Source organism: Paramisgurnus dabryanus, chromosome 4 (assembly GCF_030506205.2).
Source record: "Paramisgurnus dabryanus chromosome 4, PD_genome_1.1, whole genome shotgun sequence".
Taxonomy (NCBI): domain Eukaryota; kingdom Metazoa; phylum Chordata; class Actinopteri; order Cypriniformes; family Cobitidae; genus Paramisgurnus; species Paramisgurnus dabryanus.
In genome coordinates this window covers 33,541,930-33,558,827 of record NC_133340.1, presented here as the reverse complement: position 1 = coordinate 33,558,827, position 16,898 = coordinate 33,541,930, and the positions used below count along the sequence as shown (strand labels likewise).

The 16,898-nt window shown below is 37.7% G+C and overlaps 1 protein-coding gene across 3 annotated transcripts in view; it reads right to left on the bottom strand.

The window, feature by feature from the left end:
* Positions 1 to 13,559, bottom strand: part of grin2ab (glutamate receptor, ionotropic, N-methyl D-aspartate 2A, b) — a 132,792-nt gene extending 119,233 nt beyond the window's left edge. For all 3 annotated transcript variants that reach the window (XR_010527692.2, XR_010527693.2, XM_065254267.2), the window contains exons 1-3: positions 12,636 to 13,559; positions 11,893 to 12,076; positions 5,499 to 5,894 (exon numbers count right to left, since the gene is read on the bottom strand). Coding sequence is in view for 1 of the 3 variants with exons in the window: in XM_065254267.2 (XP_065110339.1) it covers positions 5,499 to 5,879 (381 nt within the window). In the remaining 2 variants the exon portion in view is untranslated. The remainder of the gene's footprint in view (positions 1 to 5,498; positions 5,895 to 11,892; positions 12,077 to 12,635) is intronic.
* Positions 13,560 to 16,898: the final 3,339 nt, after the last annotated feature.

Genomic DNA, 16,898 nt, shown 5'->3' with positions numbered 1-16,898 from the left:
ATGTGCAAAAAAAAAATTGGCTTCAAGGGCTTCTGATGCGGGACACCTTCTAAGTCTAGATTTCGGGAGAATCACCCTACTGTGACATCAGCAAATGTCTTATAAACATGTCAGATAGATTGCTCTCCCTTCAAATGGGTTTTGGGTCCATGGCAGTGTATTAATAAGCTATTATTAGGCACAGTTGGTGACATCATCTTATCTAATCTGCCAATGAAAACCTCAGCCTATTGTTCAATGAACAAAAAGAAAATTTAAGGGTGTGTGGGAGACGGATAAGAAAGGGACTTTGTGAGCGTTTCCGCGCATGCGAGTGTGTGAGTGCATGTTAATATTTAATGTATGTCAGTGCCTTTATTTTGTTCTGTCCTCCCATAATGCACCTTTCTAATACAGGCGGAATAAAAGCAGCTTCAATGGGGCAGAAAACAGCTTTAGTGTTTAACTGTGCAGTCTTGGCTTTCCCTCCATCGCTCTCATTTTCCCTCACCTCCTTCATATGCACCCTAAACACATTTCCACACTTTCCCAGACCTCATTCCAGAAGTTGAGCATGCAAACCACATAAAGAAGTTCATCAAATATTCCGTCCTGCCCCCTCGGCGCATGTTCGTGGTAGTGTGAGTGCTCTCTGCCCTTTCCTTCCATATGGCAGGGGGAAACATAAAAGACATGTCCCTGCATGTTCATTTTTTATAATGTGAAAAGAGAAAATTTGTGTGCACGGCAGAAGCAAGCATCCTCCAGGACCCTCATACACACTTTCAAAACACGCTCGCAAGCCCCCCCAGAGCGTACAGCAAAGGAACATGCTGTGGAACTTGAACAAAGCAGGATGAGAAACACAGAGGTACATCAGACAGCGAGAGAGAGCTTAACCCATTCTCCACTTTAAGTACATTACATTTACATTAAATGGGACATATCATGAAAATCTGACTTTTTCCATGTTTAAGTGCTATAATTGGGTCCCCAGTGCTTCTATGTAGGGATCGACCGATATGGATTTTTCAGTGCCGATGCCGATACCAACTTTTGTTTCATCAGCCTTAGCCGATGACCGATACAGGCTGCCAATTTTCTTGAGCCGATATTTGGACCCGATACTGCTTTTGCTCACTCAATTTACATCATAAAAATTATGTAAAAAAAATGGCATGTTGTTAAAAAGAGATGTTATTAGTTAGGACAGTTCTTACATTTATTTTAGTCTAGGACTAGTCTAATCCCTGTCCGGGAAACCGCCCCATAGAGATGAGAAATGAAAACCCGTTTTGTTCAGATCAGCTGTTAGGCCGGGCTTTCGATGTTGTCATGGAAAGGTTGGTTGTTTTTAGTCACATGACCTGCAATCGTTTGCGGCTTCCAGCACTTTGTCTGTAAATAATGCCGGAAAAAAAATCGGTGAACACGGAAACCATGTATCGGCCGATATATTGGTCTATCACTACTTCTATGAACCTAGAAAATATGAAAAAGATCAACCAACTTACTTTGTTTTGGTAAACCATCTCTGCAAGCATGTGACAAAATTGGTAATTGAAATTTGGCTCCCCTTGTGATGTCAAGAGGGGATCCTATTATAATAATACTGCCACTTAATCTGCACTATGCAACCACGCCACTGCCATTTAATGCATAGATAGAGACAAAGAGAGAAGATATTTGACAGCACAATTGAGTTTCAATTTCAACAAACGACTATCATGGCAATCAGTGTTTGCATTTCATCAACTCATTTGCATTTTAAAGGACACACCCAAAACGCCACATTTTTGCTTGCACCTACAAAGTGGCAACTTTAACATGCTATAATAAATGATCCGTGGGGTGTTTTGAGATAAAACTTCATATATACGTTCTCTGGGGACACCAAAGATTTATTTTACATCTTAAAAAAGTCTTATGAAATGTCCCCTTTAAATAACTCATTCAAAATAGGGACTTAGACCGGCAAATCCACTCAGCCTGGAATATTATTGCACTTCCAATACAGAAATACCTATATCAACTTGAGGATCGAAAGCAATTCTGGGACATGATTTAAAGATGGGATGAGATGTGTTAGGGGAAACGGCTAGCGGGGGATCTTAATGTTTGAGTTTCATTCACATCAGCCTCAGTGTTTGACTCCCATTGCACCATTTCCATCCATAAGAGTCTTTTCAGTTATTACCCTACAGGCTCTCCAGCAGCACTGGGCATAGTGTGTCAAAATAGAGGAAATATTAAACAATCAAGATTGTATGAATTCTAAGCATTTATCAAAACTCTGGATTGCAAAAAAAAAATAAACACAACAATTAAGCAAATCTAGTAATCATACCAAATTCAACATGTTGCTGGGGAATGAACACATCAAAACCAATTTGTGGTTTAAGCTCATCTTCAAGAATCACTCCTAATGAAGTGCTTTGACAGAACAGCACAAGCCACGCACTTTGAGGTTATTACATCACAGTTTAAAATAATCACATCAGTATTTGAAAAGGTATTTTAAAGAGAACTCAACTAGATGATGCAACGCGATGACATGGTCGCCTGAGAGGTTTCGGCGGTTTATGGGGATGAACCCTTTAGAAACAGCATACTAGTTAAATGTACTATTTGTTACCATAATTAACATTAAAGGAATATTCCATTTTCTTAAAAGAAAAATCCAGATAATTTACTCACCACCATGTCATCCAAAATGTTGATATCTTTCTTTGTTCAGTCGAGAAGAAATTATGTTTTTTGAGGAAAACATTGCAGGATTTTTCTCATTTTAATGGACTTTAATAGAGCCCAACATTTAATACTTAACTCAACACTTAACAGTTTTTTTCAACTGAGTTTCAAAGGACTATAAACGATCCCAAACGAGGCATAAGGGTCTTATCTAGCAAAACGATTGTCATTTTTGACAATAAAAATAACAAATATACACTTTTAAAGCACAACTTCTCGTTTAAATCCGGTCGTGATGCGCCAACGTGACCCCACGCAATACGTCATGACGTCAAGAGGTCACAGAGGACGAACGCGAAACTCCGCCCCAGTGTTTACAAGTGTTGAGAACGAGGACCGTTCCTACGTTGTTGTATGTCAACTGATACTAATTAATGTCTTTGTGTCAGTTTATTGTTTACAATGGTCCGCTAATGTGCGTTTTATATATGTAACACGTGACCTCCCTACGTCACTACGCATTAACGTTAGGTCGCGCTGGACCGGATTTAGACTAGAAGTTGTGCTTTAAAAGTGTATATTTGTTATTTTTATTGTCAAAAATGACAATCGTTTTGCTAGATAAGACCCTTATGCCTCGTTTGGGATCGTTTAGAGTCTTTTGAAACTCCGTTGAAAAAAACTGTTACGTGTTGAGTTAAGTATTAAATGTTGGGCTCTATTAAAGTCCATTAAAATGAGAAAAATCCTGCAATGTTTTCCTCAAAAAACATAATTTCTTCTCGACTGAACAAAGAAAGAAATCAACATTTTGGATGACATGGTGGTGAGTAAATTATCTGGATTTTTCTTTTAAGAATATGGAATATTCCTTTAAGTAGGGATGGGTGTGGCAAAAACTAATGCGTGGTTAGTTGTAACATGGACTGTTTACATTGTTGCACAAGGTTGAGCGTTTCGTTTTTCCAGTATGTTTTTCACGCTGCCAAAAGACAATCTCCCGCAAATTATTGGAAATGTATAATGTTTTTCCAGAGAGTTATTGATGAACGAGTGTTTTGGTGGCATGTAAGTAAATTTTTTCATCATTTGTTTTTTCGGTTTCTAAGTTGGGTGTGTAAGATACCAAATCCAATATTATGTCATATTAATCAGTGTCTTGTGGATTAAAACATAGCATCGTTTTGAAATATGTCTGCAGCTCTTAGCAACTTTTTTGCTAGGTTTAAAAAAAATTTGACCCAGCGGGGTTAATTGTAACGCTGTGTTACAACTAACCCCTTTACACTTACGATATGAAAATCGCTCACGTTAGCGTAATTCTTGCCGTTGTTTTAAATAGGCTATACACGAATGATTGCTGGCTGCCAACAAAATAAATGTGTCTTTTTTTATCAAAAATCGTGTGTGAAATGTATTTTTTTTCATATCTTTAATATTGATTGAATAAGGTCATGTCAAAAATTGAAATCATAATGTAATGAATGGCTAAAATCATTATCTCAGTATTTGATTTTAAAACTGTAGTATGGTTATTACAGACTGGGTCATATATAAAAAAAAAATGTTTTGTCATAATTGTGCTGCTTTTTCTGACATATTTAGACATTTGTATCCATTTATAATTGAACTATTGTTAGAAAAGGGCTGGATGAATGAATACAGTGTGGATACCTGTCTACTATAGACAAATATATAAACAATATCCACTTCAAATATATAGACAAAATAGTATTGAAATTTTTGCCTGCAAACTTAATTTTTAGCAAGTGTTACAACTAACCCCCCGCCTGTTACAATGAACCCCACCTATGGGGTAAGTTGTAACGTTTGCACTTCTGTCATGTTTGGTGTAATTGTCCAAGAATGGTAAGTACTAGAAACAAACTTCAAATATTCATTTGTAGCAGAGATGTGTGTGTTGCTTGTGTAAAAATATAATTAATCAAACTCAAAAAAAATTTGAATGACTGAGCCAAAACCAAAAAGCGTTGCCCCGCTCTCCCCTACACACCAGCAGCATCACGTTTAAAATAAAGACAGAACTGATGATTCAACACACAATAATAAAGTTTGCTGGCTTCTGCACTGAACTCTCAGCGACAGGTCTGTCAGTAATCCGGCCACAGGTACTCTGTCACACCCCCACATCTGTGACTACACACACACACACACACAGCTCCCTGCCAACGTTTCACAAAACAAATAGATGAGGGACAGTGACAGAAAGACTGGCAACCCAACAGGCTGTGTCTGATGCAGATGGCATCAGTAATAAAGAAAATCTGCCAGGTATCTGAATTGTGTGTCATTTTAATGGCACATAGCTGGACAACCCGAAACATGGCACCGAATGTTTCATATCACATTTTCTGTTTGTCGAAAATATAAGAGATGTGATAAATGTTTTTGTGGTGGTCCAAGCGGTTTGTTTGTTTATAACACCATGCCTGTTTCTGTGTTTATTTCACTGCTAAATCCAGTTTAAAATACAATAAGATGATGGGAAATTAAACAAAACTAATGAAAAAAAATGAAAATGTGGTCATCATTTACTCACCCTCATGTTGTTTTATACCTTGTATGAGTTTGAACACAAAGATATTTTGATTGTTGATGGTAGTGTTTGTTTTTCCTAATATGGAAATCAATGGGTAATGTCAACTGTGTGCTTACCATCATTTATCAAAATATATTCTTGTGTGTTCACCAGAATAAATAAACCCAAACAGGTTTTATGCAACGTAAAGGTGAGTAAATGATGCCAGAATTTTCATTTTTGGCTAACCTATCACATCTAATTTAACAAGCAAGGGATGCAGTCTTACCTTCTCCGCCATGGTCATCGCAGAGCCGCCATGAATTCCCAGTATGGGCATGGATGTCTGAGAAGAAACAAAGTCCAGCATCTGCGCCACGGCTTCCTGATCCGTGCCGTCTCCGTACACCAACCCGTGCAGTCTCTGACGGGACATGAGCTCACACAAGTGAGTAAGCATGCTTCCTGGGTCCGTCTGGTTCACCTGGACACTGAGTACGGTCACGTCCAGCGGCGCACCTACACCGCGAACTGGACGCAGGGCAGATTCGGATACGGTGGGGGTCTGGCCCAGAATCACAGCCACACTTAGGGATGGAGGTTTCTCTGCAGCCTGTGACCAACCCAGGAAAGCCAATAAGACCATGAACCAGACTACAGCTCCCATCATTCCTGGCTTCAACCCCTGTGTGGATGGGAAATTTGAAAACAAGCTATATTTAGCCGGTCACAACACCTCTAAATGCAAACACTCTCAATGTATTAAAAGCATTTTAGCCAATCAGGCTCAGAGCAGTAAACTATACTAAATCGAATAATCCACTGACATAATTTACAATCACCCCATTACTTTGCTTACAAAGATTTAGGGAGTGGACTGAAAAGAAATGGGAAGCGAAACCGGAAGATGAGCCTTTAAAGGTTAAGATGGTATGGCAACTACTAGTACTCAATCATTACCAGTCAATACTTTTCAATTAGTCTAAATAGTTTAATGGAACAGTGGTTCACTTATTACCAATTAACATTGATGTACCGTCTTACCATCTTACCAATATATCAGTGCAGTTGTATTTCAATGTCCTGCCTATAGGACTCTTCAATAGTTTATCAAAATTCTGGGCTGTATTTGATGCTTGGATGATTCCAGATGGCAAGTGTGACTGTCTTTTAAATTAAAGTAATAATTGATGAAACCATGCACTAACCAAAATGAATTATAACTTCATGAGTGAAGAACAGCTTACACATGGTTAAATTTAAGTGTGCTTTTGTCAGCACTTTAAAGATGGTTCAATTTCAAGAGATCGAAGTCGTCTTCGTTATGGAGGTAGCTGTGTTTGAACCATTGTGCTTTTTAAGAGCACATTTTGCAGGTCTCTCTTATTTAACATAGCTGATTTAAATCATCTGCTTGGTAAAAGATCCACAAACTGAACGAAATGAGTGGCATATCTGAAACCTCAAAAATGCGAAAAAATAACCAGATGTTCAAAACTTTTGGATATGCATTGAATGATCTCGTGAGAGCACGAAGGAGACATCAAATACAAAAAGGTATTAAAATAAATATGCTGGAAAACTGTCAATCAGTCGGACCTTTTCAAGTGTAAGGGGGCGTGCACACCAAAGAGTTTAAACACGGCTGAAAACGCCAGGTGGATGCCAACTGTGGGTGTTTGCCAGATTTTTTTAGCTGAGCGCTTTGGTCGCTATGATACTTCTGCTTTGTTTATCAGTCATTTAAAGGTGCAGTGTGTAATTTTTTGAAGTATCTCTTGACAGAAATGCAAAAAAATATACAAAACTATATAATCAGGGGTGTATAAAGACCTTTTATAATGAACCGTTATGTGTTTATTACCTTAGAACAAGACCTTTTTATCTACATACAAAGAGGGTCCCCTTACATGGAAGTCGCCATTTTGTGCCGCCATTTTTTTTACAGAAGCCCTTAATGGACATTTTTTTTACTTAGTTGTCTCAGACGATGACGTGTTTGTCCATTGGCAGCTACTTAGCCATATGTCATTTTAAATTAAAGATTTTTTTAAATAAAACTCTTTTAAAATTAAACATTGCTTTTGTAATATGTAAAAACTAATGCAGTATAAGCTTCTGTATGTGTTTCGAAAGCGAGGGGTGAGCAGTGAACTAATGCTGCGTTCCAGGCAACCGGTAACCCGTAACTCACGAGTTCAAATTCACGACTCACGACTCTGAACTGGGAGTACATCGATCTAGTACGAGTTCACGGGTGGGAAGTCACGGGTTTGACTGCCGTTCCAGTGCACTTTCACCGGTAGAAGGTTGTAAAAACACGAGTTACAGGCTGCCTGGAACGCATAGGGTCGTGAGTCGTGGTTTTGAAGTCGTAACTCACGGGTTTAAAAGCCTGCCTGGAACGCAGCATAAGCCATTGATTGCAATTTGCAACCTCACCACTAGATGCTGCTAAAATTTACACACTGCACCTTTAAGGATGCGCCAGTTGGTTGTTTTAATATTTGTGTCTCTAATACGAGTGTCTCTTTAATCATAAACGGTTTTGACACATGTGCAGCAGGCACTTATTTTGACAAAACACGTTATGCACAAATGATCACTCGATGTGCAGAACACATATTTTGAAAACACAGGCAACACACATGACACCCCGAACACTTATTTTGAATTTGCGCCACTAGGATGAGCAGTCATGAGCCACCACTGTTGGTTATTGGTTTTCTACTTCTTCAACAAAAGTAAATAATTTTTGTGTTAGTACATCATAAGTGAACGAACATTCAGATGACAGAGAAAACATCCTGGATGTCAAAAATGTATGCACACTGTATTAACACAAACTAAAGTATTAACTCTTTTCCTGCCAGCGTTTTTTTAAAAAGGTTGCCAGGCAGCATTTTTCATGATTTTCACAAAAGTGTAATGCCTTCCAGAAAATGTTCTTCATGTTCTTAAAATATATAAACATACAATATATCAAATAAAAGAACAGACCCTCTGCCATCAGTTCTCTTGTAATCACCTCTCAAATACGGGTAGGTTTCTTCAAAAACACAAAATTTTGAGCAAAAAGCTGAGATAATAAAATTTTTGTGAAGGACTTTTGACAGAGATCAGATTCAGAGCGATCCTCAAAACATACACGGACATACAGCTGTTTGCCCTAGTGCGATACTTTTTTAAGTTTTATAAGTTGTGGAAGTTGTATAAGGTATCCGCCACCTGGTGGATAATAGTGGTATTGCGGAAAGCCGGAAATACTCGTCACTGGCAGGGAAGCTTTTTCTCCGTCAATAGCAGGGAAAGAGTTAAAAACTCTTAGTACTGTTTAATGCTGCATTCAAGCCGTATCGTAATTACCGTTATTTCAAGATTATAACACGTAATGCTCAACTTGAAGCCCTCGGGCTGGGAATTATGCATTTCTATTGACAGTTTCAGCAGTGACAACATAAACTAACAGCTTTGTAAACTAAACACAACTTCCACACAAAGTCCTTTTACAGTAGTTTTTTCTAATGAAAAATGACAAGTAAATGACCTTCAATCATATATCATATCTAATGCGTATCAACTATAACACTGAGCAAATTTACTTTGTAAAATTAATGTATACAGCTAAAGGTCCTTGAATTCTTGCCTGGCTGTCTTCTCCCCTTGTCTTTAGCAAACTAAAACATTTTATTTTCAACAATGTATTTGTTTTAGAGATCAGTTTACCCACTTGCCAGACCAATAAATAAATACACATTGGAAGTTCACTGTAGTCCAGGTGTGTAACTGCGACTACATGTGTGCGTAAAATGAAACACTCTATAGTAACAGTAACAAAAACAAAATTAATTTGCATGAAGTAATATTGTTGGAAGCTGTAAATACATAATTACAACATTAAATTACAATTTGATGGTACTGCACAGACAGCGCAAGGTAAAACTAATAACATATTAACTCATTTGAAGTGGTTCTGCGTGAGGTTGCAGTGGTCATGTGGTAGCTCTCAGAAAACTCCCAGTCTATAAGATGAAATTTCCAGGGCATAAACAGTTTTTACACATTAAAATCTTAAAATATGGCATGAACCCACCTTTAACGGTCAAGCTGGTACTTCATTTAATGCGATTTTGGAAGTGGGAATGTGTCAGATAAGGAAGACTTTTCAAAGGTTAACTGTTTCACACCTGTGTAACTTCACAATAATAAAACCAAATGATTTCTACAATCTTGAACACATCAATATACGCTCTTAAAAAATGCTAGGTTATTTTCAACCCAAACTTGTGTCAAAAAGGGACGAACCCAACCTATTGGGTTGTAATTTAATCTACAGTATGTTTGGTTGTTTATAATACAAAACTGCTGGGTTGTTTTAACCCATTATTGTTGTTGTTTTTTACATTTTTCCCCTTGTGACTCAAAGCTGGATTGAAAATAACACAGCAATTTTTTTAAGAGTGTATGGACTTAAAAGGAGTAGTTTAAATTTTGTTTGTTGCTAATTTAACCATGGTTGCATTCCTTTGCCATCAAATGTAAGCTCTTGATACCAAGGTCAAATTCACTCTTTTATTGAACGCTTTTCTAGAAATGTCACTGAGTACAGTACGTCTTTCATTCCTGAAATTCAGTCATCAGTCATATTTTCACCTCTATTTCATTCACCGACAAGCTTTTGACAAGAGCAGTTCTGACCTGTAGCCACCAACCAAAGATGATAAAGTACTCTGAAGACTATACAGTATAAACCAAACACCAAAGCCCAACACTTATAAAGGGATATATTAACTATATTCAAATATCCTGCTGTTTATATATGCAAACTCTGTTACCACTGACTAAAACAGAACTCACAAGTATATAGTGTATATTATATTGCTGTATAGCATCAGTTACCGAGGGTATGTCATTTATCAGTATTTATCATGACAGAAAAATCAATGAAATGAAATAAACCTCACAGGCTTGCTTGAATTTTTAAAGTTTATTTGGGTTCTCAGTACTAAAAAATGCGATAAGAATGAGCTACCATCAGCTGCTGTGAGTACAAATATTTTATATCGCCAGTCCTCAAAAAGAGATACAGCTCATCACAAAACCTAATAAATATCCTTACTAATAGAAACATTCTTTCCAAACACCCATCTTTACCCCGGAGTAATACATAAAATGTATTATGAAAGTATGCATTTACATACATATAAGTAGTTGAAAAATGCCTGCAATTTTGCATCAGTAGCAATAAAGATGTCTGCATATTTAGTTAAGCAAAGTGTTTATATATAAAATACAATACACAAGCAAATGATTACAGACTAGTCTATTGCATAATCCTGCCAAAATGCAATATTTGCATTATGAAGCAATGGCTTTGTTTAACATTTGACAATGCTGATGCGTTGCCAGTTGTTGGCAAACAATAACGGCAGACACCAAATTGGTTAGCTGTGACAACTAAAACATTTGGATGTATTGTGAAGCATACTAATTAGTACCAATCACATAATTACCCTAATTGCATTCTTGATGGTTGCATCGGTTGTTTGTGAGGGTCCAAAAGCAGTACGTGCCTTGATGGCCACGTTACAGTTTCAAGAGACAGACAGTGCACGGTTGCCCTTGCAACTTTTTCTATTTGTATACGTACTAACATCCATAATTGCCATACTTGCAGAGCTATCCCATGCCCTTAAGCCCAACCCGGGGTAGCACTTAGCATTTGCAAATTTTATTGCATCTCCTCTACTTGCTTTTATATGATTTGTTGCAGTGTATCAAGCTTTCAAGCACATTATTGGTCAACCTATAACTATAACCTTAGCTTGCAGGATGCAGTTGAAAGGCAGCCAAATGTTCAATATAACGACAGTTCAGCACAAGGAAAAATTTGCCTTTTTTTATGCATCAAAAATTTAGCAATGCTGTCAGAAAGGTCTTGTCACGAGTGTTCGTACGAGCAAGGTTTAGATGTTGCATCCGAGTATATGCCCAAAAGTATACAGAGCACAGTTTTGATGGTCTGTCACTGTCTATATTTCATAATTCAAAACCAGAGCGTAAAGTGCCAAGCGCAGATCGGACCCTCTGTTAGCACAACATCACCGCTGAGATCACTTCGCAAGCGAGCGCGAAGGCTGTGGGTGGATTTCTGATTTTGACTGTGTGTGTGGATGGTTGGGAGGGTCAGCTGTTATACTCTGAGTGTACTCTCAAAATAAGCACCTGTACTACTTGTAGGTCCTTCTTCCCACCATTATTACTTTTACTGACCAACGCATTCGTCCTCATGGAAAGATGAGTTGTGAAAATGAGTTGACCCAATACTGAAAATACACAAATGAATAACATTTTGCCTTTAAAATAAGGTAATCGTATCGTTTGTTTACAGGCATACACAGCATGTGAGCCTCTGTTTGTGCATGTGTGCATAAAGAAGGGGCAGTTTTTTATTATTTCAGCTTTTAAAAAATGTATCATCCTATGTAGGAAAGACTATTTCAGGCCTGGTCCTGTAAGCAAGAGGAAAACATCAAAAATGTGTTTGGACAACGTGACTGCACCCAAATCTGCAAGTCCCTTTATTTCGGCGGAACCCGCGAACCAACGGCGCCCCCTGTCGGATTGTCCCTAAATCGCTTCGCACCTATGACTAAACATTCAATATTTTTAACGTATCTTACCTTGCGTGTCACGAGGTGTCAGTGAAGAAAACTCGCCGAGGTTGAAATGTGCCATCTGCGAAACCCAGCGACGTTTTGTGAATTTGATCCACGAAGATTTCCTGACAGAGAAGAAGGCGCGTGCCCGGGCGCATTTTCAGACCTTCGGTGAGACACCTTGACAGGAGCTTAAGTGTGCAATGTTCTGAAAGAAAGTCAACCAAGGTCCATATACCAGGTTAACATAAATGTGACAACTGATCATTCAATGTATTTTTCATAACTTGTCGAATTGTGTAGTCTGTGAGAAAAATGCCACACAAACAGGCTCCGCGAGTATGCCTCGCGGGCAAAACTGATCCGCGAGGACGCGTAACGGTTCTCCCGCACGGAACCAAATATCTCATAAGTGACTGACAACACCATTAAATAACTGGGTCTTGGATGATCAGTCAGGTTTGAGGAGACAGTAAGTGATACGCAGGTGTGCCAGAGACCCGGCGTGTTTAAATCACGGCTAGTGTGGTATTCCCCTCACGCGCGCTGGGTTTGTCTCTATGTAGGGCGCTCGTTCGCGCAGCAGGTGTTGCGCATCAAGGCGGTTGAAATAATTTTAACCGTCACAAATTTAAACCGACACTTTAGTCAACGTCAAGGTCCAACGACTTATTTTCTTTGGCTACGAGAGCGTGAGCACACATTTGTAATGATGATAACAACAACATTTTCCATATTTTATCGAAAGTCAAAAGAGAACAACTCACCTGATATCCCTGTCATACATTCCCAACATTCCTGCCAGGATTTACGCCGTGTCCCCACTCTTCATTGTATAACCTTGCTTTTTCTTTATAAACAAATCCGTCAAGTTCAGCGTTCTCAACGGCGTAATTCCATCGGTGCCCTTGCGTTCACCGTGTCCATTCCTGGAAGCGATTCGCCAAAAAGGAAAGGGAAAAAAGGTTCAATGGTTCGGTCGAAATTCAACGATCCAAACGGATTTACCCCTTCGATTTTTTCTTTCTTTTATATTTGAGTCTGGAGCGCTTTCTGCAGTGGAGCTGGTGGAACAGGTCCGCGTGCCTCTTCTGAGGGGCTTCCGTCAATATTGCATCCTTTTGGAGAAAACAACAATTCGCCGCTTTATTCGTCGATAATGGGGATGGGGTCTATTTTGGATAGAGGTTCCTCTGCGGCACCGTCGACTGAACTCGAGAGATCAGCGCAGTCAAAACTGTCGTGCGCGTATTCGCTCCTTAACATTTCAGCGCGGAATTGAGACGGTTCTCGCCAATGCCTCCCACGCGCTGCGCGCCAAATACAACTCAATTCGCTCACCTTACACGCTATAATTAAACGTGCACGTATGCTTTAGAGAGCTATTGTTGTATGTAAATGAAAAAACAAGTATTTCATTCTTATATTGCACTGTTAATTTCAATGAAAAACAAAACATTTGATTCCTCAGGCGCGTTAATAAATGCACCCAACTTTAAAAAACAATGGTATCGGATGCAGCCTCACTAAATCAGTAAACTTTACACTGACTCTTCCAAACCTTTCCTCTACAAACTCTGTCACTCACTGCCTCTCACACATCGCGTTGCACAAGCACAAAGTCATAAATGATAATGAGAACCATTAACAGCCCATGCGCGCGACGGGCGCGTCAAAACTGTGGAAAATTCTCAATCACGCCTCAGTAAACAAGTCGTTTTCCGGCTAGATGTGGCAGAACCACTATCGCCTCCACGTGTTTAAGAGAGCAAAACAATTCAACGAACCGACTCCTGTCTTTCTCAATGAAAACGGCGATTTTGGGCTTGCTCTGTTTGCCCCAAAATTGGTGGTTCGTTATGAGTCAGACGCTCCCAGCTGTGTAATTTCCCTGTAGGAAATCTACAAGAGCCTCTGGTGATCCCCAGCTCATGCAATTAAATCAAATGATTTTATGGCTTTCACTGCTGTGATCATTCAGTCAATCACAAGAAAACAGTTTGAAGCGAGTCTATTTAAGTCATTCAAACTTCACAACACATTAGGTGCAATTGGAGCAGAGTGCATTGGCTATGAAATATTATAATGAATATTACGTGCATGTACATTACATAACCTTACATAGGCTTACATAAATAGGACATTATACTTATCATTATTTGACTAAAACCATATACATTGTTTTAAAAGGTGCACTCTGAAAATAATAACCTCAACTGCTATAAAGTATTTTGAATTATGGACTGAATTGCTAGGCTGGAAAAGCACTTTTACAGTCCAGTGACAAATTTAAATGATTCCCACACTTTACTATCTTTATGAGTTTGCACAGGGACCATTGACAATCCACGTCTGTCTATTTAAGTTTGGAAACCTATGCCTATTATCTGCTTGCTTGAGCGACTAACACAGATTTATGACTGAAGGTATGCTCTGATTCATTCTGGCAAGGAGAGATTTTCTTTTAAAGTTCAAAATGCATTTCTTGTCTAGTTCAAAGAACTTGCATGAGTGATTCAGAATAGTGGTTAGTTTTGCTTTGATGATGGCCAAACACATCCTTGACAATATACATATAAAAGCATCACCCCGTAGTATAAAAATGCCCTCAACGATTATGGGGTGTTTAACTTGTTCTTTTTAAAATATGATGTTTTCTTTTGACAGCGTTTAGATCCGTCACAGGATAAAGTGAAGGGCTCTTATTTTTATGTCACTGTTTTTAGTATAACATCAATTACTTTCACAGTTTAAAGAACATAGTGATTATGTATTAAAGAACTGTGACAGTATGACATCTGAACCAAGAGAAATCAGCGAGACAGTTTAGTTAGTGTAATATAATTTTATTAGCAGTTCTTATTTTGTAATTATTATCAATAATAAAACATTTAAAATCGTGGCTAACACATTTAGTTGACATTTTACATAATAAAGTTATATGGTATGCAATAACTATCAACAAGCAGAACTTACTATCTAAACGATTTGGAAGGTTATTTCGGAAACGGTTGTAATTACCATTAGTTAATGCATTTGCTAACATGAACTACAATAACAATTAGCAATATCGTTTTTCAGTAATCTTTGTTAATGCTAGTTAATGCCAATTGTTTATGTTCATTGTGCATAATGTTAACATGTAAATGCTGATATTAACATGAAGATTAATAAATGTTTATTAATGTGCTAATATACAACCTTATTGTAACATGTTACCGTTATTGCTTATACAGTAACTGTTCATTTTATTCAGTAATACTTGAGTAATAAATAGACATTTTTATGATAATACTATATGTGTGGGCATGGGAACAGTATAGGAGCTCCAGAGTATACTTATTAATAAATCATGTTTTATGTGTTAATCCCCCAAATGCACAACCACTTTTTTGCAATGTATTAAATCAGCCATCGTTGCAAAGTTAAACCGGGTCAAATTAGGTGTTATTAAATGAGATCTTGAAAGAAAATCACAGGTGATTATCTAAAACATCTATAATAAAATACATTTATAATTGAGATTTGCTTACACATTTCCGGCAGCCTTTTTTGAAGACAGTTACTGTACACTGTCTTGGCAACAGACACAGCGAGATACTTCATTAGTTAACAATAGCCATTTTCTTAGACTGTTTGGATTTACAACACACATCATTATTTCACATCCGTAAAGAACGACCTTATTTGTATGATAAAATAAACATGCTTACGGCAACAAAATAAACCAAATTATTGCAATATACAGTAAAGCAACAATTTTTGCCAAAAAAATATGCAGAACTGGATACGTAAATGGAGACGAAATTAAGAAATGAATGAGTAAAGAAGAAATGGAAGAGAGGCTTGCATGAGTCTGTCATGTGCACAAAAAGTGGGAAAATTCTGTCTCCATGGTAACCCAATTTTCAGTGTCACCACTTTTGTTACCAAACAGACCATGCTACATTACATAAAACACACATTTACACCCCTCTTCACACACAGACAAATGTGCTCTCACACACGCGCACATACACAACGACACACACGTAAACATACTTTCACCTAATAGGGAAGCAGCGATTCACACTAACGATTGAATTCGCATTGATCGCCGTGGCCAGACTTTGATGCATCAATACAGAAGACAAAATTGTCATCTAACTTAATTATTTTATAAGTACTTTAAAGTGTCCCACAGAGATTTCGAGTGCAAGAACACAATTAAGATCAAAACACTAAGGCAATATTTACTTTTAATTTTGCAATTATGCAAATTTGCTTTATTAGTAATAATTAATCCTAATCTCACTGCTAAGACATTCTGCATCTATCTTTGCACAAAGCACTGCACGTGAGCCCTCAAGTACATTTATGGCCTCACATGGCATGCATATAAATATGGTATATTACTATATACCTTATAACTATTCCTACACTTATTATATTTAGTTTGATTTAAAATGTGAATACATCTTCATTGTGAGCCATGTTGACAGTGAAAAGTGATTCACTAGAAATTTAAGATATGTTTTAATGCATATGTGATGCCAGCTATTTTATTGGTTTTTCCTTATTTAATACCCTACTTGTACACTGTTCTCTATTTAAAACCCTTAATGCAGTCAAGTATAGCGTGGTAATGATGTTGACTAATGGATGCAATATTATTACAAGGCTACAGAATACTAACAATTCAGGGACATTTTATACCTTTACACATTTGACTTTTATCCAAAGCGACATACAAGGTACATATTTTTATAAGTAGTGTTTCCTGGGTTCACATACTAATATAGAGAATTGCTTGTTAAAAATGACAAAATTGTTGAAGATTGGCAGAGTTTCTCTGCGCTCATAATAATTACATGTGATGCTTTTTTTCCAGGACTGTGAGACCCTTTTTATTCAGATTTGTTTGACATTTGTGTCATGTTTTAAAACATCTACTGTTCTACAATACTACGGTTTTGGCAAAATGTGACTACTAGTAAACAATACTAGCATAACATTCTAGGAAGTTGCAACAGCAATTGAAGTCAGATGAT